At 44.0% G+C, this 22,704-nt stretch overlaps 2 protein-coding genes across 8 annotated transcripts in view; one reads left to right on the top strand and one right to left on the bottom strand.

The window, feature by feature from the left end:
• Window positions 1-604: 604 nt before the first annotated feature.
• LOC113029563 (zinc finger protein 91-like) lies at window positions 605-10,196 on the bottom strand. The gene is made up of 4 exons (XM_026180482.1): window positions 9,966-10,196; window positions 7,909-8,060; window positions 3,219-4,916; window positions 605-2,985 (listed from the first exon to the last, which is right to left on the bottom strand). Exons 2-4 carry the CDS (start codon window positions 7,924-7,926, stop codon window positions 2,062-2,064), a joined length of 2,640 nt encoding a protein of 879 aa, XP_026036267.1. The 5' UTR covers window positions 7,927-8,060; window positions 9,966-10,196; the 3' UTR covers window positions 605-2,061.
• A 2,079-nt stretch (window positions 10,197-12,275) lies between these two features.
• unm_hu7910 (un-named hu7910) overlaps window positions 12,276-22,704 on the top strand; it is a 45,725-nt gene continuing 35,296 nt past the window's right edge. For 2 of the 7 annotated variants that reach the window (XM_026180488.1, XM_026180489.1), the window contains exons 1-4: window positions 15,848-16,299; window positions 16,412-16,593; window positions 16,668-16,736; window positions 20,891-21,073. In XM_026180488.1, coding sequence (XP_026036273.1) covers window positions 16,428-16,593; window positions 16,668-16,736; window positions 20,891-21,073 — 418 coding nt within the window. In that variant the 5' untranslated portion in view covers window positions 15,848-16,299; window positions 16,412-16,427. Of the gene's footprint in view, window positions 12,506-15,847; window positions 16,300-16,411; window positions 16,594-16,667; window positions 16,737-20,890; window positions 21,074-22,704 lie in introns of those variants that run through there. The other 5 variants (XM_026180485.1, XM_026180483.1, XM_026180484.1 and 2 more) reach the window with 4 other exon arrangements.

Raw genomic sequence — 22,704 nt, 5'->3', positions numbered from 1 at the left:
TGAGTAGCAAAACAAGAAAGGTTCACAAATAATACAATTTCTGACAGCTAAACCACAATGCTGTTGTCTGAGGCAATAATTATTATGGAGACTCACGCTTGCATCACCCTTAGCAATGTTCAAATGTTGCTAAAATCCAAAGGAAGTGTTGACAAAGAACATAAAGGTAAACTAAAACTAAATTAAAAGTATGCAACTAAAACTTTTATAACCACCCAGAGGAAGTGTATTAAACATATGCAAATACTCCATTTCCACTGACTGGCAGTTGCTGGTTTGAAAAATTCTAGCACTGGTAAATTTTTTCAGACTGTTTCCAGTTTGAACAGTTTTATCTAATAAGAACTTGTGTGAATCTAACCAAACCAAAACATTCTGTCTAAACTTTCACTGACTGAGCTAATGGAACATGAAACATTAACAAAGGCCCAAGTGTTTCTTTCACTTAGGCTTAAGTCCCCTTACAGTCCTGGAGGTAATTTAATTTGCTTATTTAACCTCTTAAGCCCCAAGGGGGTTTCTGAGCTTCCTGCTCGAAAATGTAATGCCCAAATTTAATTATTATATTATTTCTCGGCAATTACAAACTCTGTCCTTACAATCTTGGTATCAAAATAAAGCTAACACTTGGGAAATTTCATCAGAGGTGTAAATATTGAAGCAGATATTACTGTGTCAAAGTTACTGAGACTGGAACACAGAAAAAGTAAGTAGATTTTATCCTCGCCTAATTATATTTTTTAAATTTTTAGCATTTGAAAAATATGCCTCAGATCACATTTGGTTCCAGAAATTCAGTAACCAACATATAAACATCATCTGTGCAAAGATTCATGTTTCTAGAGTGAAACAGTGAAAAATTACAGCCCTGTCAAGACATGAATATCCAGACATTGTACAAAAATGTCCAATTTTGGCACACAATTGGACACCATGCCAGTTGATTTTTTTAGGTTTTAAAGAGCAGAAATTAACAAATTTTATTAACAGGCCTAAAAATGCTTTTTTTTTAAAAAAAAAAAAATTTTTTTGAAGAATTAACCACACATTTACATGGCAATGGCCCTTTTCTGCAGCGCGCCTGGAGCGTTTGATTGGCCTCTGGCCCTTTAAACTCTGAGGGGCTGTAACTTCGGTTTCTTTTGGTGAATTTGCGTGATTGACACCTCTTTTTAATCGTTTGAGCCAATAGATTCACAGTAACGATGCCACGTTCACGCCACTTCAACCAATCAGACGTTGTGATGCCAAAACCCACGTGGGCCCAAATTTACAGCATGTGGCGTCTGTTCAGTCACGTGTCTGTAGGTGGGTCTAAAATGGAGGTTGTTGACGGAAAATTGCTCTGATGCGGCTAGGTAGGTATGGTAACTACTGTTCACATGGCTACCAGCTACAATAACGGAGGAAATCGGGACGGTAAGCCAATTTTTGTCTTAGCGCAATTGCGCTGCTGTGTGTTTTTGTGGTCTTCTTTTACGGCTCATTCAGTGAATTTTGGTCTGATCGTGGTGAAACTTGGTGTGTGGAGTCAGTGATAGCCCTGGAAGCTAACCAGCCTATCTCTAGCTGGTTACACGAAGTCTGAAGAATTTCTGGTTCGGTTTTGTTTGTTTAGCGGACTTCTGCGCATTTACGTAACTGCTCGTTTAATCACGGCTTGTTTTTGGTGTGTTTGGTGGTTGTAGAAATGGTTTTTATGACATTTTAGCTGAGATTCTGAGGTTTCTGTGGATACCACACATGTCTGGACTTATATTTCTCAACCCGCGTTATAACCGATTAAACGTGATCTCCTCCTTTTTGCCCCCGGTACCGGGGGTGTGGGGCTTAAGTGTTTAACAATATTTCTTTTTATCATTTCAATCTCTAAACCACTTTTTTACTCTACATTTTTACTGGTTTTCTCAGGGCCTATAGAGAAACTAGCACCACTGCACAGCAGACCAATAAGGTCATCAAACAATGGATAATCTAATGTACCACTTTGTTGTACTGCTACCGAACTTTAAAGGTACTGAAAGTTAAGACAGTACACAAAACGTGACACTAACTGAAATCTCAGGAATCTATATCTATTCTGTGCAGCCTGATCTCGAGGGTTTTAAGTCTGAGACCATAAGTCTGGCTAGATGCTTCGAGGCACTTCCTTTTATCCAGTGAAGGAAATGATTTCTGCTCAGCATGTTTGACCTGATGTTTCCACAGACCTCGCGATGAAGCAAATATTTTTGGGCACTGGTAACAATAAAACTGCTTATTTGCAATGTGGCTGCGCTTGTGAATGGTGTAGGAATTGTGAGTCCTGAAACTCTTGTCGCACTGGTCACAGTCATACTGTTGCTCTTTGTCGTGAACATGTGCATGTCGTGCGCGCATAGATGCTGAAATAAAGGATTTGTCACAGTGTTTGCACTTAAAAGGTTTCTCCCCAGTGTGGGTACGTTCGTGGTACTCAAATGAAGACAGGGAGTTGAATATCTTTCCACAAACTTCACAAGGAATTATTATCTCTTTGGTGTGGATGAGATGATGTATGCGGTAAGATCTTGAATGTCTGAAGCTTTTCCCACACTCGTCACAGGAGTATGGTCTTTCTCCAGTGTGCCCACGTTCATGAAGCGTGCGATGACCTGAGGATGTGAAACTTTTCTCACAATGTCGACACTTGAATGGTTTCTCCCCTGTGTGAATTCGTTTGTGTCTTCGGAGATTACCTGCGTTGGTGAATGATGACTCACAGACATCACAGACATGACCTTTAACCCCACTGTGGACAATTTTGTGGCATTTTAATAGACCCAGTGTTGGGAAGCCTTTCCCACATTCTTTGCAATAGTTCAGTTTGTGTCCAGTGTGCATGTTCTGGTGTCTTCTTAAGGTTAACAGCTGGCTGAAAGTGTTTCCACACTGGACGCAGCGGTATGGTTTATTGCCACAATGCTGACAGCGTCGAGGATTTGAGCCATATGTGCTGCTCCATTTCTGAAACAATTACCAAAGGTTATAAGGAAAACAATCTTGGGTTTATAAATTACAGTGAATAATGAGCTAACAAAAAGCTGCATAATCAGTTACAGTCTGAGATCTGAGGTATTTACTTCTCACATCTAACACACTGACTCCGCACTTACTGTCTAATGTCTAAAATACTTAAAACAATATGATATGAAAAAAAAAGATTTCAGAAAACATTTCTTGAAATCCATTCCAAATACCTGACAGTGATGGCACTTAATTGGTTTCTTTCCTTTGTGAATCTGTCGATGGTGCCACAGAGAGCTGGAACTTTTAAAACGCATACCACACTGGTCACATTTGACTGGTCTCTCCCCAGTGTGGTCTCGTTTGTGGATTATAAGGCTGCGATAATGGCTGTAAGCCTTCCCACACTGTTCACAGCGATGCGGTTTCTCCCCTGTGTGTGTAACTTTGTGGGCTTCTAGTCCAGAATACAAAGGAAAACATCTACCACATACTTCACAGCAGTACAGATCCTCTCCCGTGTGCATTCGTCTGTGTCTTTTCAGGGTCACTTTCTGGCTGAAGTTTTTTCCACAAAGGTCACAGCGATATGGCTTGAGTCCAGAGTGGGTATGCTGATGGAGAGTTAAGACTTGCTTGGAGGAAAAAGCTTTCCCACACTTATCACACTTGTATGGTTTCACTCCAGTATGCCTGTGTTGATGATTTTTTAAGTTACTCTTGCTGACAAAAGCCTTTCCACACAGCTCACAGCTGTGTGCCTTCACTCCACTGTGAACGAGCTCATGCCTCTTCAGGTATGCTAAATGAGCAAACTCCTTCCCACATTCATCACAGGAATGTAGTTTCACTCCAGAGTGGGCAACTAGGTGCACTGCTAAGCTACGTTTTTTGGCATAAGCTCTTTCACACTGGGTACACTTGTATGGTTTTTCTCCAGTGTGAGTGCGTAGATGAATTTTGAGGTTGCCGGACTGTGTGAATCCTTTCTCACACTTATCACAGCGGTATACTTTATCACCAAAGTGGACTCGCTGGTGCCTTCTGAGCTCAGCTGATGAAGTGAAAGCTTCCTCGCACTGGTCACAAGAGTAACGCTTCTCCCTTGTATGAAGTTTACTGTGTTTCTTTAGATTTCCTTTCAAGAGGAAAGCTTTTCCACATATCTCACACAGGTACTGTTTCACATTTTCATGTATTTTCTTATGTGTTTTGAGGCTGGCTGCCCAACAGAAAGCTTTTCCACACTGGTCACAGGAATGTTGTTTTTTCCCAGCATGGCTGTTCTGGTGTTCTCTGAGACTATTTTGTTTTGTGAATCCTTTCCCACACTCATCACACCAGAACCTTTTTTCTCCAGTGTGAGCTCTCTTATGTACCTTCAGGTAGTTGAGTATACTGAAGGACTTGCCACACTCCTCACAGGTGTACGGCTTCTCTCCAGTGTGGATGCGCAGGTGTCTTTTCAAGGCTGCTATATGATTAAATGACTTTCCACACTGGCCACAGGAGTACGGTCTCCTTCCAGTGTGGGTGTTCTGGTGTTCTTTTAAAGCACATAAAACTGGGAAAGCTTTCTCACATTGATCACAGGGATATGGTTTTTCTCCAGTGTGGGTGCGCTTGTGTACCGTGAGGGCAGATGTGTGACGAAAAGTCTTTTGACACTGGTCACAGCTGAAGGGTTTTTCTCCAGTGTGAATACGTGTGTGAATTCTTAGAGCTGCTGCTGTGATAAAAGCCTTTTCACAGTGCTCACAGTTGAAGGGTTTCACTCCAGAGTGGATGCGTTGGTGGTTTCTGAGCCGTTTTGCAGTGGGAAAAGCCTTTCCACATTCTTCGCAGGGGTGTGATTTGTCTTTGTTTGTTGCTGGGGAAGCCTTATCATCCTGAGATCGCTGAGTTCTCACTTTGCTTTGTCTTTTACATTTCTGGAACAACAAACAGATGCAGATTTATTTTTTGTTTGTTTGTTTTCTGTTCTCATGCTGTCCTCCCATAGGAGCCCAGCATGAGCAGAGGTCTCTTTTATCACTCTTGGACTTTCTCATTGTATTGTACATTTCTGTGTTTTTCCGTAATACTACTGATCTCTGATCTGTCTCCCCATGTGATGTCTGTGTTGTGTATGTAAGGTCGGGGGGGGGGGGGGGGGGGTCCCCATTTCACTGCAGGGCAACTTGCATGTGGCGAATAAAGTTCTGATTGATTGATTGAGGAGTAGAGACAGTGAGTGCAAAGTATTCATAGTCAACCTTAAACCACATTGTTCTCTCATGAGAAAAAGGTGAGACCCATCTTTGTGACATTTTGTGTGATTAGGGCTGGGCCACATCATACAGTTCATGATGATACCATTATAATGTTGGGCAATGATAAGAAAATGAAATATCGCAATAGAATATGGGTAAAACGCGGATGCGCAGTGCCTTTGTTTTCATACACACATTGCGGAAAAAGCATGGTGGCAACGGAGAATGAGAAGAGCGAAACCGGATCGTTAAATGAAACAGATGAACCACAATTGGTTTGTAAAAATGCTGCAACTTCAGTGGTGTGGAACTGGTTTGGCTTTCATCCGTCAGATACACACCAAAGCACTATTTTTGGTAGAACAAGCGGGCCGTCATTATTACCGAACCGATTTTATGTGCACGGCCCTCAAAAATCTGTCAAAAAATGTTTTAGTACGACTTTGCTGAGCTACGAAGCCGCACCGCTTGATGGATTGTCGGAGCATTACGGCTATCGTAGGCGGAGCCTCGCGGAGTGATACGTACTGTGCTTCAACATAATGCTACTGTATTGTGTGTGTATAAGCTCTTTTTAAGTTTTGTGGATATTATACATGGTTATGCTGAGGATATGTCGGCCAGTTTCCACTGGAAACGCCTTTTGGTTAAACTGTCAGCGAGGAATTTGCACTGTTACATGTTTATATAACTTTAATTCACATAAAACAGCTGCTTGTTTAAGTGAAAATACATAGATGGGTTTGTTTGTTTTTTTGCACTAATAAAGTTGAGTTGTAAAGTATTTTGTCTAGTGTCAATTATATCGTCAGTTATATCGTTATCGCAAATTTTCAAATGTATATCGTGATAAATATCTTTGGTCATATCGCCCTGCTCTACTTGTAAATCAAATATGTAGTTGTGAACTGAGTTTTGTAACCATGTAAACCAAAATATCTGAACATTTTATGTTTGTGCATCTGCAGATGAGAATTTGTGTGTTTGTAAAAAATATTTACACGAGTTACAATTTTTTTTGTTAAGGCCTGGTTACAGCAAAAAACTACGTGTAAAACTCTGCGCTCAGGTTTCCTGGCTGTGTGTGAGTTTCAACTTACAAGTAGGGGTGGGCGATAGAAACGATATACGATAGAAACAATATAAATTTGGCCAACGATAGAGATTTTGACTATATCGCTCTATCGCGATAGCGCGTGTTGATGATGTCATCAAGCTGCGCCTGTTTTGGTCTAAAGCATCGCAGCGGCTGCTGTCATATGTCACTGTATGATAATACAACCATTATCATCTGCAAATTATGCCAGGCGACAGTCATAGCAAAGAGATGAAGCACTTTTATCGAGTGGAAGAGAAGTTGGCGTTCATCCTCCAGCTTCACTGTGCTAATGTTATGCTAACATAGCTGTGTCGCTAGCAATCACGTAGCACAAAATTATATATCAGGTAGTCAAACTTCAGTGACCCCTCAAAGGCCACTGCTGTTTAGTTTTCTGTCTTCATTTATGTTGGAAGTGATAGCAGAGCTGTACGTTTGAATTAGTTTCAAAAATCTCTTAGAACATGTCATGTTTAGGTGTAAACTAGCGAGCTAACTTCCTGTTAACTTCTATCTCTGTTAAATTTAATAAATTCTGTTTTCATGGATGCATCGATGTAAAACTTAATTGTTACACCCGATAAAGCAGCAACGCTGATGATTCTTTTAAAGATGAAAGAATTTAGACCGTTTTTAACTCTTAGTATTCGTTTGACTTTGGGACCTGAAGTTGACGGAGTTTTGGACCCAGATTACTCCACGAAGCTTTTCACTACGGCAGCCATAATGCTCTGACAATCCATCAAGCTGTGCAGCTTACCAAAGTTGTACTATGTGGTATGTCAGTGGTCAGAAATACCTTTACTACGTTAGTATTACTTAAACACAAAGTCAGGACTGACCAGGGACCATTGCTGTGAGTCACAGTGCGCAGCATAAAGGCCCATTCACAACAGATGTGGTGTCACTGCACTCACTTGGGGTCATATTTTTGCAGCAGCTCTACGTGTACTAGATGCACCTGCTCCTTGTCATTTCAAAACACGTATATCTCTGACGTTATATCCTCTACAACAGTTTCTGTTGTATTATGTTCAAATGTTCAATAGGAAACAACTCATTCATAATGAAAGAAAGCTTTGTAACTATCCCGGCTAGTGAAGAGTGTCCTTTCCACAACACTTCCTTCCCCCTGAGGTCCACAGAGCTGTTGAAAAGGCTCTGGAGGTCTCTGTGCAAGCACATAAACCTGTGACACACTAATCACCGAACTCAGACACGCACAGACTGTTGTCCTTCGTTGTGATGAAGGACCTGAAGCTCAGTAAAACACCCCTCCGACAGCCAAACTCATCTGCTCTCTGATTGGATTGTAAAATTTGTAAATTTACTCATAAGTTGAAACTCACACACAGTCAGGGAAGCTAAGCACAGAGGTTTTTGCTTTGTATCTGTAAGCCGACAAAGAAATGTGTAACGTGTGCAAATTTGGATTTAGCTGTTATTTGTAGCCATCACGTCGCACAGACACACACACTGTTTATGATGAAACAGGGAGCTGTGCTCCATCAAAATCTATCATCAACAGTTTTGTGTCAGAGCACATCACTGACACCGAGGTGCACTCCTCACCTTCTTTGAAGAGCCCATTGTTCCTCTGCAGCGGCTGAAGGAGGATCGAGCTCCTCTTCCTCAGATCGTCTTCATCCCACCATCACATCAGCCTCCGTCTGTGTTTTCAGATTTCGACTCCACCCTTTATCTCGTAGATTCAGGATTCAATCCTAAACGTAAACATGACATAAAAGTCTGTAGATGATAAAGAACGTGTTCGTCACTGACTCTGAACACGCGTGAGTAGAAACGCACTCCTTCATCTCAGGTGAAACTATTGAGGAACAAACACGCGTTTATCATGACTCTGGTTTTACTGGCCCATCAACACAGTTTATAAACTGGTATATGTCACCTTGTTGCTTTGTCTGTAAGTGGTCATGTGATTGACCACGACTCCTTTATCCTTCCTCAGTCAAACAGCAGCACTCATGTGATTCTTTTGCCCCCTGAGCTCCAGGTGTGGTGCTAGACAGTCAACGCCGTTATTCCCATCACTGGTACTGTGACTGCGCTTTTACGAGATTTTAATGGTCTTCTTTTAACCGTCGACTCGGGTTGCTCTGTGTTTTAGTCCTTTTAGGTTTGACTCCTGCCTTTGGGATCTATTTTTAGGAAATACAACATTCCCTTTCACTGTTATGCTGATGAAATCAAAATTTACTTCCCCTTGAAACTGGACGTCTCAGTCCCAGTGCAGCCTTTAACTGTTTACATGATGTTAAAGACTGGTCAACACAGAGTTTTCTTACACTAAATGAAAATAAAACTGAAGTGTCGGTTTTTGGAACTCACGCCTCTTTGAACAAGTTAGCCGATACCCTCGGTCCTCTAGCTTCTCATCTTTCTCTCACTGTAAGGAGTGGTTTTAGATATCTCCTTTAAATTAGAGAAGCAAGTGTCCACAGATGTGACAACAAGTTTTTATCAGTTATGTGAAATTGCCAAAGCTAAGCCTGATCTTCCCCCAGGAGACCTACAAACACTTATTCATGCCTTCATCACTGCAGTTCCCTCTGTTTGGGTCTCCAACACTCTCCATCGCTTGCAGTTATGCTGCTGCACGTCTTTTAACAGGTCTTAGAATGTATGAACACATCACTCCAGTTTTAGCAAACTTACACTGGCTCCCTGTAAAGTATCATATTGATTTTAAGATTCTTTTACTTAATTTTAAAGTTTTAAATAATATGGCACCCAGTTATTTAAACGAACTCCTCAACATGTACGACCCCAAAAGAGCACCCAGATCGTCCAGCCAGATTCAGTCTTTTAAATCACATCTTAAAACTCACTTTTTACTTTGCTTTTAATTCAAGTTCAGTTTGAGTACCATCAGGGCCTGTTTGGTGTTTTTAATGTTAATTTATTGTCATTTATCTGTATTTGTTTCTCTATTGTTTTTTCTTGTTCTTAACCTGTTGTGAAGCACTTTGGTTAACTCTGTTCCTTTTAAATGTGCTATACAAACACATTTTGAATTGAATTGAATCAACCTGGGGATGTGAGCTGCTTTATAAAAATCACCTGAAGAAGAATCTGTTGCGCACACATGAGGAAGTTTCTCCATAAAAGCAGGTAAAACCGTCTCTTTGCAGGTGAAATTTGAAAAAAAGGTTAAAGGCAATGAAATGGCAAATATCAGATCCACACAAAACTGTTCTCTGCACTACAATGTGATGCAATATGATTTACTCAAGTACCTTACTGAAGTAAACTTTGGATGTACTTGTTAATATGCAAACATTGTACTTTAAAGTTTTACTTCCTTCTTATTTTACAGATGTTCTACATGATGCTGCAGCAGAGGGGAATTCATTCAAACCATCTGCAGCTGCAACATTAAAATGAATAATATTATTATCGCAGATAAACCGTGTTTAATGAGTACGTCACGTCGACACTTAAACTTTGACTGCGAGTCTAAATTCGTGTTTTCAGGCTGTGGTGGAGACACTTTCGTGTGGCGCAGTGGGCTCGCGTTGTCTCCACCAGCCCGTCTCACACGTGTCAGCTTCAGGTATGCAGCTGCCTCCGCACGCGCCTAATGAGCGCCCGGGACATAGCGGGCTAACCTCAGGCGCAAACGCGGTGGTTTCCTCCGGACGAGCTCAGGCCACAAACCCGGGCTGGAAGTCTTGGGTAGGCTGGACAGTTGCGCTGAAGCGGATCTTCAATTTTTATCCTTCTTTTTCCTGCAGCTGCTTCTTCTTCTTGTCTGACTGTACTTCCGTTGTTCCACCACCTCCGATCCGCATCATCGCCACCTGCTGGTCTGGAGTGCGAAGCAATAAACGAGCCTCCGTGAGCTATGGAGGGCCTCACTTGCCAAAATAAGTCAAATTATTACATCATTTAACAATTAATTAAACACATGTCATTAACTAATTAAAAATGGAAGTAATTAAGTAGCTAATTAATTAAAGTATAATTAATTAATTAAATTATTTTTCTTTGAAGTTTGTAAAATATTTTGTTTGCAATTTCAGAATCAGCATACTTTAAGGAAAATGATGTGAGTTACAGTTGCTCCAGTACAGTAACAGTAAGAAAAACAGGCTAGACTATTTAACCATATAATATGTTACAGATTTAAGAAATAGCACAATATATACACAAATCACTCCATAATGGGATTGACAGAGGTGGTTATAAATAAATATCAAGAATACTGGCAGCAATATTACTGAGTAGAAAGAGGGTGTGCAAAAAAAGGGTGTAACTATTGCAGTGTTTACAGTGTGTTAGATGGAGGAGTTGTACAGGGAGACGGCCACAGGCAGGAATGATTTCCTGTGTTGGTCAGTGGTGCTTTTGGGTCATCTCGGTCTCCCACTGAACGTGCTCCTGTGGCTACCCAGTACGTCATGGAGTGGGTGGGAGGTATTGCCCAGTATTGTCTTAATCTTGGACAACATCCACCTCTCAGACACCACCCTAACAGAGTCCAGCTCCATCGCCACAACATTACTGGCCTTGTGGATCAGTTTATTAAGTCTGTTGGCATCTGCGACCCTCAACCTGCTGCCCCAGCATGCAACAGCGTCGTAGATGTCACTGGCCACAACTGACTCCTGATTGACTGATTGATATGAGCCAGCAGCCTTTGAACAGCTGCAGTTAGGAGGATGTTTTCTTGCAGAGTTTTCTTCTAGGATGTGGAAAAAGCCTGATGGTACAACAACAGAAGTCTGGCTTCTTTGATACTGAGGAAAGAATTTCATTGTCCTCCAAATTTATCTTCTGAACATCTTCAAACTCTGTTTCGATGTGTCCAGCTGAAGAATAGTGGTTGAACAAAACAAGCCTTTAACCAGTGTTTATGTGTGCATCGGCTCATAAGTTCTGCTGCATGTCTGACACTTGTAAGACAGACAAACATTCATCCTCATGGATGTCTCAGAACTGTGGGAAGAAGCCCGGGTTCGTGTAGAGAAGCCACATAGGGACACGGATGGACTGATGTGACCACTGCACCACTTATTTCTTTCTTTTTTCCCCACTGCAGGACAGAAATCATTCATTCTTGGGGAGCATGGCCAGACTTTAGGCTGGAATTGATGCACTGTAGAGCTGCACCTGTTTATGATAGGCAGAACTATTAGTGTACTATTAAAAGTTAAATAAAGGTTCTCTTTACTCAGCTGCAGCGATAGGGCTCAGTGTTCTTCTGTGTTTGTCTCCATCTAGTGGACAATCACATTTACTACATGCCAGCTTGCTCCCCCACCTTCAATAAAACAATTGTTGTATTATTAACTGGGTCTGTTTATATTTTGCAATAAGAGGTGAACTAAGAGTTTCCGGTGACTGACTGTGAGGCGTTTTAGCATCACAAACAGGAGAAACGTTTTTGTGCCATCTCAGCAGAGGTGGTGGGTTTCTGAGTTTTGTGGAGACTTCTGGTGCATTTGTTTTTTCATTTCTGCTCCCTCAGCGTAGTTTGTCTGCACCACTTGTTTCATTTATAACCCTAAATCAATAATAGAACATTACTTCAGCTCTGAGTGGGCTATTTATATAGACCATAAAATAAATAATCAAACAACAAGAAATTGTTTCCTAAAAGTTAATGAAAGTATTTTATTTACTTCATCGCGTTTCCGTTCTTATGATCTAATTTAAAACCTGCTTTATTCAATGTTAACTTTAAACCGTAACAACGCTATCAATAAAGGTTATTAAAACCCCCATTAGCTGTGTCCCTCCGCCCCGATGTTTAAAACTCCTCTCCCTCTTCTGCCACGTTTTTGCTCCTCTCCAGAGGGAGGAACGACACTGGGAAGCAGCGCAGGAATCTGATTGGTGAGAAAACACAAGAACCCGCCTGTTGCCCCACCCACACACTCATTAGGCAGCTCTGATTTGTGAACTACTAAGCCAATCACGGTTACCATGGACGTTGGCTTTGCTGGTATCCAAGTGAGGACGTGATTTTTGGTGAACGCGTCGCTCCATCGCACAGAGCGGAGAGCAGAAAGCAAACAGGAGCTTTCACCGCGACAACCACGGCCAGGTTAGAGAGTCACCTCATCGCTGCTTGACTGAAACAAACATCGGGTACTTTACGAAGCAATGGCGCAGAGAAAGAATCCCAGAAACCACTCAAAAAAAGGTACGTACCCTTTATCTGACTGGGTTCTCCCGCCTGTGTCTCTAATTCAGACTTCCGTTTAACATTCTGCAGTTTATAGCTATTTTCAGTCTTTGGAAAGGATCGCGTGTAGTACATCAAAAGCGAGAATATATTTTTAATCCATAAGATTAGTTCTTCGATTCGGCTAATACACTGATACAAAATATAACGTAGACTCCTACTTTCGGAGGTAGATCTCCCGTGGTTCCAACAGCGAAAAGTGCGCACTGCCTGGCGTCCTGAAGCGTCATTAACATGCTGTTAAATATCTAATTATAATAAACGCATCACAATTGCTGTATTTTACTGAAGCCGAGTGGAGAAGTGGTTTTTAAATATTCCCGCAGATGTCGTATTTTATGTTTATAACTTGTAGCGCCGTCTCTAAACAAATGCATATACGACTGGAAGAATTTTCAATGGAGTCTGGTTGGATGTTCTCGCGATACAAGAGAGCGGGACTGGTTTCGCCCCTTTCTCTGCTAGCGCTGCTAAATGATCACAATAAAGCAGACTCCCAGTTTAACCTCCCTGATAAATCCCGGCATGCTCTGTGTGATTATAGCTTCATTGCCCATCGGTAACATGAAAGTGGCCGTGGAAACGACGCTAAGCTAACCTAGCCCCCATCAATAACAGCCTGCTAACGGCAGCTAACTTTCTCCCAGGCAGCAGCGAGGGGTTCATGTTATCTCTGTTATCTGTGCGGGAGTTTACTGGCCCCGCTCATTATTTACACATTTATAAGCCCGATATAAACCGGGTTATTCCTCACTGCAATCTGTAATTAATTTAAAGGGCAAAAACACATGAATCATGCTTTCACTGACATTCCTGAGACAGTCTGAGGTCTTTACACAGGGTCCCCAAAAGCCTGAAATACAAACACATATAATTTCACATCAAAGATAAATGTTGGGTGTTACAAAGTGCTCACTGCTGCTGCTGTCACATTTTAGCTTTTAAACATTCAACAGTGTTACCTCCACGTTTCTCTCACACATGCTTTCCATTTGTAACAACACATGCAAACATCTGTTCGATCAGGTGAGAGCAAGAATAACACCCGTTTGACATCCGTGACTGTGTGCATACACAACTCTGACACGCACACACAGATATAAACACACACACACACACACACAGTGACGAGTGATGGATCGTAAGGTTCTTATCACATAAAAGCAGAACTGGCTGTAATGAGGTACTCTAAGACCAGAGCAGCCTCTTCATGGTTGTTAATACAAACAGGAAGTTTGCTTTTTTTTCACAAACCATGAAGAGTGCCCCCCCCCCCCCCCCCACACACACACACACACACGTGTTATTAGAGCCTCTTTATTTTTCATGTGTCCAAATGCCCAAACATCATGTGTAACCCTCCATGCTGGTGTGAGCTTGTAAACCTGTGATATGAGCACTGGGAATAATTTTCCGACCACTATGAGGAAATCTTGGCTGAATATAAAAGCACCTGGAACAGCTGGCTTTTGATGTACTTGTTCAGCTGCTGGAGACCACAAACAAAATCGTTGTGATGTCCAATCAGCTTCCAGTGTTGTTGCTAAGGAGACGGACCACTCACAGTCAGCTGCTGTCTTCAGAGTGACTTTGGTGGGTCGAGGTGGAGATAAAAGGGTAATACAGCTCAGTCGCTCTGCTATCAGTTCATTAGAATCAAGTTGGCAATTCCAGAAGTTGCTTCACAAAGAGTGATACAGTTGCTGAAGGGCAGCAGTTTTACTGTAAAACTACACAGGTTGGTTTTTATACAGGCAGCCGAGTCAGCGCTGGAAAGATAAGCTGTGCTCATCAGTGCACCACTATCACACTTGTTCTCTTAGTCTGCAAGATTACACTATTGTGCTGTTTCCATTTCGTTGTATATTCAGTACCAGTAGGCGCTTCGAGTCACGAGCGCCAAACGCAGTGATGTGATTGGTCAGGTCTGTTTATTAAATATGAAAAATCGAGCACGATCCAAAAAACTGAAGTGCCTCAAATTCGTCCTATTAAATTACGCTGTTGGCGATGCATTAAGAGCAGGAAAATATCTTTAACACATGAAATTATTTGACCCATTTTATGCGTTTGGTGCATAAAGACCTCGAGAGTAAACGTTGTCAGCCTGAGTCGGACCGTACATTGACCTCTGACCTCTGGTCGTCCGGAGCCTGAACCTGTGGGTCATACCTGCTGATACCGTCGTTACTCTTGTGTTTGAACCATCGCGAGCGCTTGAACTGCCGTTTGTGTTCTCGGATCTCGTCTTTAAAACAGGTCATCCAAAAATATTTGTATTCAGGGGGAAAACGCGCTCTGCTTGCAAAACTGCCACACTTATGGGGGTGTTATCCACCATTAACCCTTTAAGACCTACCATAGAACCAGGTTCGCCAGAGCTTATATTATATTTTTACATGCTGTGGAGCCATTTTTGGGAGCATTTCAAGTTGCTATACATCAATACAACCATTATAGCCCAAACTTTAATAATATGTCTGCATTAGGTGCATAGTAATTACATAAATTGCAAAAAAGTGCAATAAACTACAAAAAAATTGAAAATCGTTTTTGTTTTTTTAACATATATTTCTAGTTAGAGAAATTTAAGAGGCTTATCCCTCAAAACTGTAAATACAAAAAAGTTACACAAACTAGTTTCCCACCACAGGAAATTTATTTTGAGTGTCTTCATAGTTTTATTTTTGAAATACACCAATTTTTATATACTGCAGGAAAAACGAAAATAAATATTATAGTGCAAATTTGCAAAATAACAGCATATGCATCAAAATAAACTATTTCCAGCAGTGCAATATGAGTCCTAAGCATCCCAGAAACGACACAGAAAGTCATAAACTCAAACATAACTTTTTAAAACACATAACAAGTAAAACACAAGCTCATAAGGGCCCGATCGTAAAAAACTACATTTCCGCAAAATGACGTCACTTCCGGTTTCGGGCAGGTCATGCGGTCATGTGATAGTTCGCGCTGATGGACGTAGGAAGTGTTACAAACAGCTGATGGATCGGCGAAGCGTGTTTCTGGAATATTATGTTTTTGTTGCTGCAAGTGATTTTTATGCAGTTTTTGCAAAGCTATATGTGGAAGGAAACTGTGACCTAGGACAAGCTGATGGCATAAGATGTAAGTACAACTCCTCCAGTTTCATATGCAAAAAAAATTATTGTGCTAGCTTAAGTGGTTGCAGAGCTACCGGGATTTAAAAATAGTTACGCAAAACAGAGCGTGCCCGCTCCGATCGGCTGTAAAGGGTTAACACCCACTTCACTCAGAGCCCCAACAATCATTGGTTCCCTGCTGTGGTTCAGGACCAGTACAGCACCTTGGTTTTTCTGGCGTGGCCGTACTACCTGCTGATTATTTCTGAAACGCCGCAACAGCTGAGAGAGTCCAGAAATGCCGGTGTCAAGGTTATGCAGGGGCTATTCTGTCCTCTCTGGCATCTCTCAGCCAGCGTCGCAGGGTTTGTCAGCTCTAATAATAGTGTGGATCAGGTTCAGCAGCCCGTCACAATCCCTGTGCTGCTGGGAGGAAGAGGAGGAGGAGCTCCTTCACTCTTTGTCTTTGCTCGGAGACGCTGAGAGTCGCTGAAGCTTTTTGACGATCGTTCGTTTAGAGTCTTTGTTCTTTCGGATTGTTTTTGTCTCCTTCTGTCACTTCGTTGAGTTCCTCCTCGAACTTTTAAAGCTGCTTGTTTTCTTCAAGCACGCCGTCACCTGGTTGAGAAAACTCCGATAGTTTTGGTGCGTTAATCTTCGGTCTGTGACGTCTTCAGGTTTTGTCCTGCAGGTCAGTTTCATCTTGTGCGTGAAGGAGCTTCACTTTCTGTTTTTAATGTTTTTGATGCTGGTTTAGTGTGGTGCTTCCACCCATGGAGCGATACCGCCACTACGGCACCTCCTACACCTCCTCTCCTGGTGCAGCTCATGTAGAGGAGATCCACGCCGAGGAGGAGGAGGTGGAGGAGGTGATGTACACTGAAGAGGAGGTGGAGCCGCTGTTAGAGGATGAAACGCAGCCTCTGCTGCAGGAGACAGGTAGGACTGAGGCATGCATGAGGTTTGGTTCAGTTTAGGTTTGGCTCTCACCTGGTCGGGTTTGGCTCGTTTAGGAGGCGTGAAGCAGGAGGAGGAAGTGACACGTGCACAGAAGGAAGTGCAGCCTGTTGTCCAGGAGACAGGTAGGACAGGCATGGACTGGCCCGGTTTGGAACACTTCTTAGGTCAGAGTTTCGTGTGGTTTCACCTCGTATGGTGTGCAGCATGCTTTTAACACGAACTCGGCTACATCCTGTGGCAGCTTTTCACAATAAAAGCTGCCAAGATGAACCCTGGTGATGCTGTGAAGGCTTGTGGTGATTTTGGTGTGAAGCGAATGTGTCTCAGCATCAGTTTGTTGGCGTCGGTATTCAGATTACACGTCATTGTGTCTAATCCAAAATCTTTTAACATCAGGTTTAGGTTTAAGCAGACTTTTCACCGGAGCAACGCTGTTTCTCTGTAGGCTTCCAGCAGGTACAGTGATAATGTTTTTATAGGAATCGTACAATCGCAGTTGTTGCATCGCCCTGATTTTCAGTTACACTTTGATGAAGGTTACGGTGCAGGGTGGGAGGTCGCTGCGCAGCTGTGGATTGAATTTCCATCCAAAGTGTAAATTCCCAGTAACTCAGACAAAGTACTTGAAACCCAAAGTGACCAAAGTTTGCTTGAGTTTCTCGGGTTTGTGGGACATCAGGTCAGCAGTGATGAAGACGATTTACTGGGTTTACTGGGCTGTAAAGTCCACGTTCCCACCCTGAGAGAGGTGTGTGAGGGTCGTGAGTAAATGTCCATGCCTTACTTGGATACAGGAAGCTGCTGTTTGCTGTGCTGTAGCAGTGCTTGGTTACACAAAGGGGGTTTGTGTCTCCGGCTGGAATTGAACCAGCAATCATTTACTTAAACCCGCAGCAGGGTGTCCCACTGGGGGCGGCGTGGCTGCTTCGATGACTTTGGCTCTGTCCACACTCGCCCGGATAAGTTTGAAAATGTCTGAAAGCGCTCCGCGTCCACACTGGCGCTTTCAGTCGTTTTCACAGAGTTGTGCGTCCACATTGAAACAACTGAAGCGCTTACGGTCCAGTCCTGCACATGCGTGAAACACAAGAAGCTTCATTTCTGTCTGCCGTTTATTAGTTTCCGGCTCTTTGTAACGTCGCGTCAGAATGTCGAGGGAAAGCACCGAGTTATTTAAACGGACTCACAATGAGGTGGAGTTGTTGCTGCGAGTAACACAAAAGTACAAAGTTGCAAAAGCGAGTGAGAGTTAAAGAATTTGAGGAAAAGCTCTCTGGAGCATCTACAGACTGATATTAATCTTTAATAAGGCTGTCAAACACCTGCTGTATAACGCCCTCCGCTATCTTAGTTTCATTGGTCACATGACTGCATCACATGACTAAAATGTGTCATCGTTTTTGAAAAGGCTCGGGGTTCGCTGTCCACACCGCAATGCGAAAACTGGGTTTTCAAATGTGTCCGCTTTGGAGAACGTTTCCAAAGGTTTCTGCAAACGGCGTCTCAGTGTGGACGGGAGGCCAAAAAGATGCGTTTTCAAACCAAAGCGTATTCGTGTGGACGTAGCCTCAGTGTGGACGTAACCTCAGTGTGGACGTAGCCTCAGTGTGGACGTAGCCTCAGTGTGGACGTAGCCTCAGTGTGGACGTAGCCTCAGTGTGGACGTAGCCTCAGTGTGGACGTAGCCTCAGTGCGGACGTAGCCTCAGTGCGGACGTAGCCTCAGTGCGGACGTAGCCTCAGTGCGGACGTAGCCTCAGTGTGGACGTAGCCTCAGTGCGGACGTAGCCTCAGTGTGGACGTAGCCTCAGTGTGGACGTAGCCTTAGTGTGGACGTAACCTCAGTGTGGACGTAGCCTCAGTGTGGACGCAGCCTTAGATAACCGTAACCTCAGTGTGGACGTAGCCTCAGTGCGGACGTAGCCTCAGTGTGGACGTAGCCTCAGTGCGGACGTAGCCTCAGTTTGGACGTAGCCTCAGTGTGGACGTAGCCTCAGTGTGGACGTAGCCTCAGTGCGGACGTAGCCTCAGTGTGGACGTAGCCTCAGTGTGGACGTAACCTTAGTGTGGACGTAGCCTCAGTGTGGACGTAGCCTCAGTGTGGACGTAGCCTCAGTGTGGAGGTAGCCTCAGTGTGGACGTAGCCTCAGTGTGGATGCAGCCTTAGATAACCGTAACCTCAGTGCGGACGTAGCCTCAGTGCGGACGTAGCCTCAGTGTGGACGCAGCCTCAGTGTGGACGTAGCCTCAGTGTGGATGCAGCCTTAGATAACCGTAACCTCAGTGTGGACGTAGCCTCAGTGCGGACGTAGCCTCAGTGCGGACGTAGCCTCAGTGCGGACGCAGCCTCAGTGTGGACGCAGCCTCAGTGTGGACGTAGCCTCAGTGTGGACGCAGCCTCAGTGTGGACGTAGCCTCAGTGTGGATGCAGCCTTAGATAACCGTAACCTCAGTGTGGACGTAGCCTCAGTGCGGACGTAGCCTCAGTGCGGACGTAGCCTCAGTGCGGACGCAGCCTCAGTGTGGACGCAGCCTCAGTGTGGACGCAGCCTCAGTGTGGACGTAGCCTCAGTGTGGACGTAGCCTCAGTGTGGACGCAGCCTTAGATAACCGTAACCTCAGTGTGGACGTAGCCTCAGTGTGGACGCAGCCTTAGATAACCGTAACCTCAGTGTGGACGTAGCCTCAGTGTGGACGCAGCCTTAGATAACCGTAACCTCAGTGTGGACGTAGCCTCAGTGTGGACGCAGCCTTAGATAACCGTAACCTCAGTGTGGACGTAGCCTCAGTGTGGACGTAGCCTCAGTGTGGACGTAGCCTCAGTGTGGACGTAGCCTCAGTGTGGACGTAGCCTCAGTGTGGACGTAACCTTAGATAACCGTAACCTTTGCTCTTTAAACTCTAAAGCTAGTTCTTCGTCCTGGTGTCTGAACCAGGTGAAACTCACAGCACCTTAGCTGTGACCCACAAACACTGCCGGGTGTTTATCAGCCACATCAGGACCGAGGTGATGCTTTTTCCATCACTGCTGTCATTACGTGCTGCTTTCTACAGTCTTTAGTGCTTTTAGAGACACTTGAGGTGTTTTAACCGCACACGTGTTGAACGCAGCCTCGGGCTATTTCAGGAGTGCTCTTAGTGACATTTTCACGCAGTGCAAAAGCAGACAGCTGTTCTTTATCTGCAGCCTGTTCAGTCCTGAAACAGCTGTTGTCATCTCTCTCTCTGTCGGGGTCATATTGACTCGGTGTCTCTCGCTCTATTCCTGGGTCGGGTTGTCCTTTGTGGAGCCATGTTGCCCCTCTCTCTGTTCCCTCTTTGTTTTTCCTGGACGTTCAGACTTTCACCAGAAGTTTTCCTTCAGCCGACACTCCGACCTACAGTTTAATCACGTCATAGCGCTCTCCGCCTGTACTTCCTGTCTCGCTCTCCCACTCGGTCTCCTTGTTTTCCCAAAGCACTTAAAATAGTACGACAATGTGCCAAATCTGTCCTGAGGAAAACCAGCTGGAAACATGACGCCTCAGTCCACTAAGTCTGAACCTTAGTCACTAAAGAGGGCTTAAATCTGATCGCCCAACTTCAGCCTGCTGCTGTTTGCTGATGTCATAACACATTAATATGCTTGATTACCTGTGCAGGTGAGCAAGACTGGTGCACAGATACTGGTGCACATGTGTGTGCATGTTCCTTATTTTCTGGTCGTTTTGTAAATAAAAAAATATTTTTCTCTGTTTGCTGTTTAAGTTTTGTTTTGCTTTTTTAATTTCATAAATAAATGTTTTCAGTGTTTTTGAGCCTCGTAACCTCAGGAGTGCAGGACACGTCCACACGATAAAGCTGCCGTCAGGTTTGACGCCTGCTCCAGTCATTGCATTTTGTTTGGCGATCAATCAGCACCAGCGTTGTTCTCCAGCTCGTGCTGTGACGATGAAAGTTTGCATACATTTTGTGAAATACACAAAACTTATTGCACGAGAACATTTTTATTTTCAGTGGTGCAGATTTGAACCTGCGCGCTGTCGTCCTCTCTGCGACGGTTTGAAATAAAGACGTGGCCCCGATGCTCAGATTTCACTTCATTCTTCAACAACAAAGCTCTGTGCTGTGTGATCTTGTCTGTCTGTGGGTGACACCGAGTTTGTTGCTATCAGCACGTTAACTGCTGATCTAAATCTGGCAGCAGGCGCGATCGTGCCTCAGTTGACACGTTCAAAGAAGAAATAAATGTTACTCAAACTGGCTTTGGTATTAACATCAGCTTTTCACACCTGCAGAGGGGAAGACGGTGCCGGTGGAGAGCAAAAATGGAAAGAGGACAGAGGGAGGAGGCGGAGGAGATGCAGGTGGAGGCCCAAAGTACTCCGTGTTCACCTGGTTTGTGGTCCTGGGTCTGCTGGGAGTCTGGAGCTCTGTGGCCGTGGTCTACTTCGACATCGTGGACTACGACACCGTGATCGGTGAGTTGGAGGGCGGGCGTGATAACATGGTGTAATTTAATGGAAGCAGACGCATGATTGATTCAGTGCCCAATTTCCTGAAGCTTTTATTTTGAAGGGGTGCAGACTTTGAACAGCTAAAAGCAGTGAGGGATTGTTTTCTGGCAGAAGAGAGAAGTGGCTAACATGCGTCGATGTGGTTGTTTTGCAGAAGTAAAGCAGACATTCAGCATTTCATAAACCTCATCTTAATCTTCCTCCTGAATGAAGATGACATGCAGATTATCCTGTGATTATAAAAGTGAGCTCGGGTGAATTGCTCAACGTGTGGGGGCCCCACACGTTGCTTCAGTCAGCAAACATCTCACCAAGCAGCAGGCCGTGTTTAGTAACAGCACTGCACGCTGGTCACATGCAGTGAAAGTGGGATGTGTGATAATCTGTTCAAACATCGAACTGAGGCAGCGCCTGGAGGTTCAGACGGTCCAACTAGTGTGGCCGTTTCCCGGCTGTTACAGTTTAATATCCACAAAGAGGAGGAAGAGGAAGTTCACATAAAATGAGATCGTCTTTGTTTACACACCGTTTCTGATAAAACGACGCAAAATTCCAAAACGCTTTGTCGACACGATGATGTCGTGATGCTTCTAAAGATGACAATGAGGAAGCAGATTCTGTGATCATGAGAAAGCTGGCTTTTCAGTTTGTAGGCACCCAGTGAATGACCCAGGGCGGACTCAAACCCAGGCCACCGTCGATGGGTCACCTGATCACTCCAGAGCGCTAAAGCAGCTCTCAGATCAGTTTCCTGCGCGTGAAAGACGGCCTCCTGCCATCTTCAGGCTCTGCGTTTCAGACCACTCCTGTTCTTCTCGATCCGATGCTTTGATAACAGACTTACTGAAAGTTTTGATGTCAGCTTGATAAACACCTTATCTTTTGTCTGATCTTTCACTTTCCCGCCTCTTTGCTGAGCTGCAGCACCACCTCGTCGCTGTTGCTTCATAAGTTTTCACAAATTTGCTCCCAAACTATAAAAAAATATTTCCGAGTTAAGTAATTTAACTGTGGTCGGTACAGACGACCCAACATGTCTTTACTGACCCTGGACCATCATTTATCCTGACGCAGAGTTACCTGACCAATCACAGTGCTGTCCACTGATCGGGTTTATTCTCAGCTGTGGGCTCTCCACAGTGGATCATGTCACGGTTACATCTAAATGTTACAAGACGACGATCCTTGGCAGTCTTTCTCTTCCTTCGGGTTCGCCTCCAACGTGAGAGCAGCGTGAGAACGTTTGTGGAGTCCCGCCGTGTGCAGAGAAGGAGACGTGCATCTGTTGGCCTATTTGGTTTGGTTCTCAGCAGCATTTCTGTCTGGGTCTCCAGCGTTCACACACACTGAAACACAATGTCAAAGTAGTGGTTTTTGTACAGGAACCCGGTGACTTCTTCATGTGGTTTGATGCCGAGTTTTCACAGCGCCTTCCTCTCAGTCAGACGTGAACAAACACAGCGTTTCAAAAGTACAGTAGCGTTTTGATCTGTGTGCACAAATGTATTCCACACATGCGTGCTGTGATTGAATGGTTTCAATGTGCCGTTAGCCGATTGTGGGGAGCTCTGAGTGTCTGCAGCTTAAAGCAGTGA

This window comes from Astatotilapia calliptera, chromosome 9 (genome assembly GCF_900246225.1).
Source record: "Astatotilapia calliptera chromosome 9, fAstCal1.2, whole genome shotgun sequence".
NCBI classification, from domain to species: Eukaryota; Metazoa; Chordata; class Actinopteri; order Cichliformes; family Cichlidae; genus Astatotilapia; species Astatotilapia calliptera.
This window is presented reverse-complemented; position numbering and strand designations above follow the sequence as displayed.

Bases quoted from the DNA above. Each gene is read 5' to 3' on its own strand.
- LOC113029563 (XM_026180482.1), bottom strand. The intron at 2,986-3,218 runs GTATTTGGAATG...TAATTGTTTCAG, and splicing joins TTAAGTGCCATCACTGTCAG to AAATGGAGCAGCACATATGG.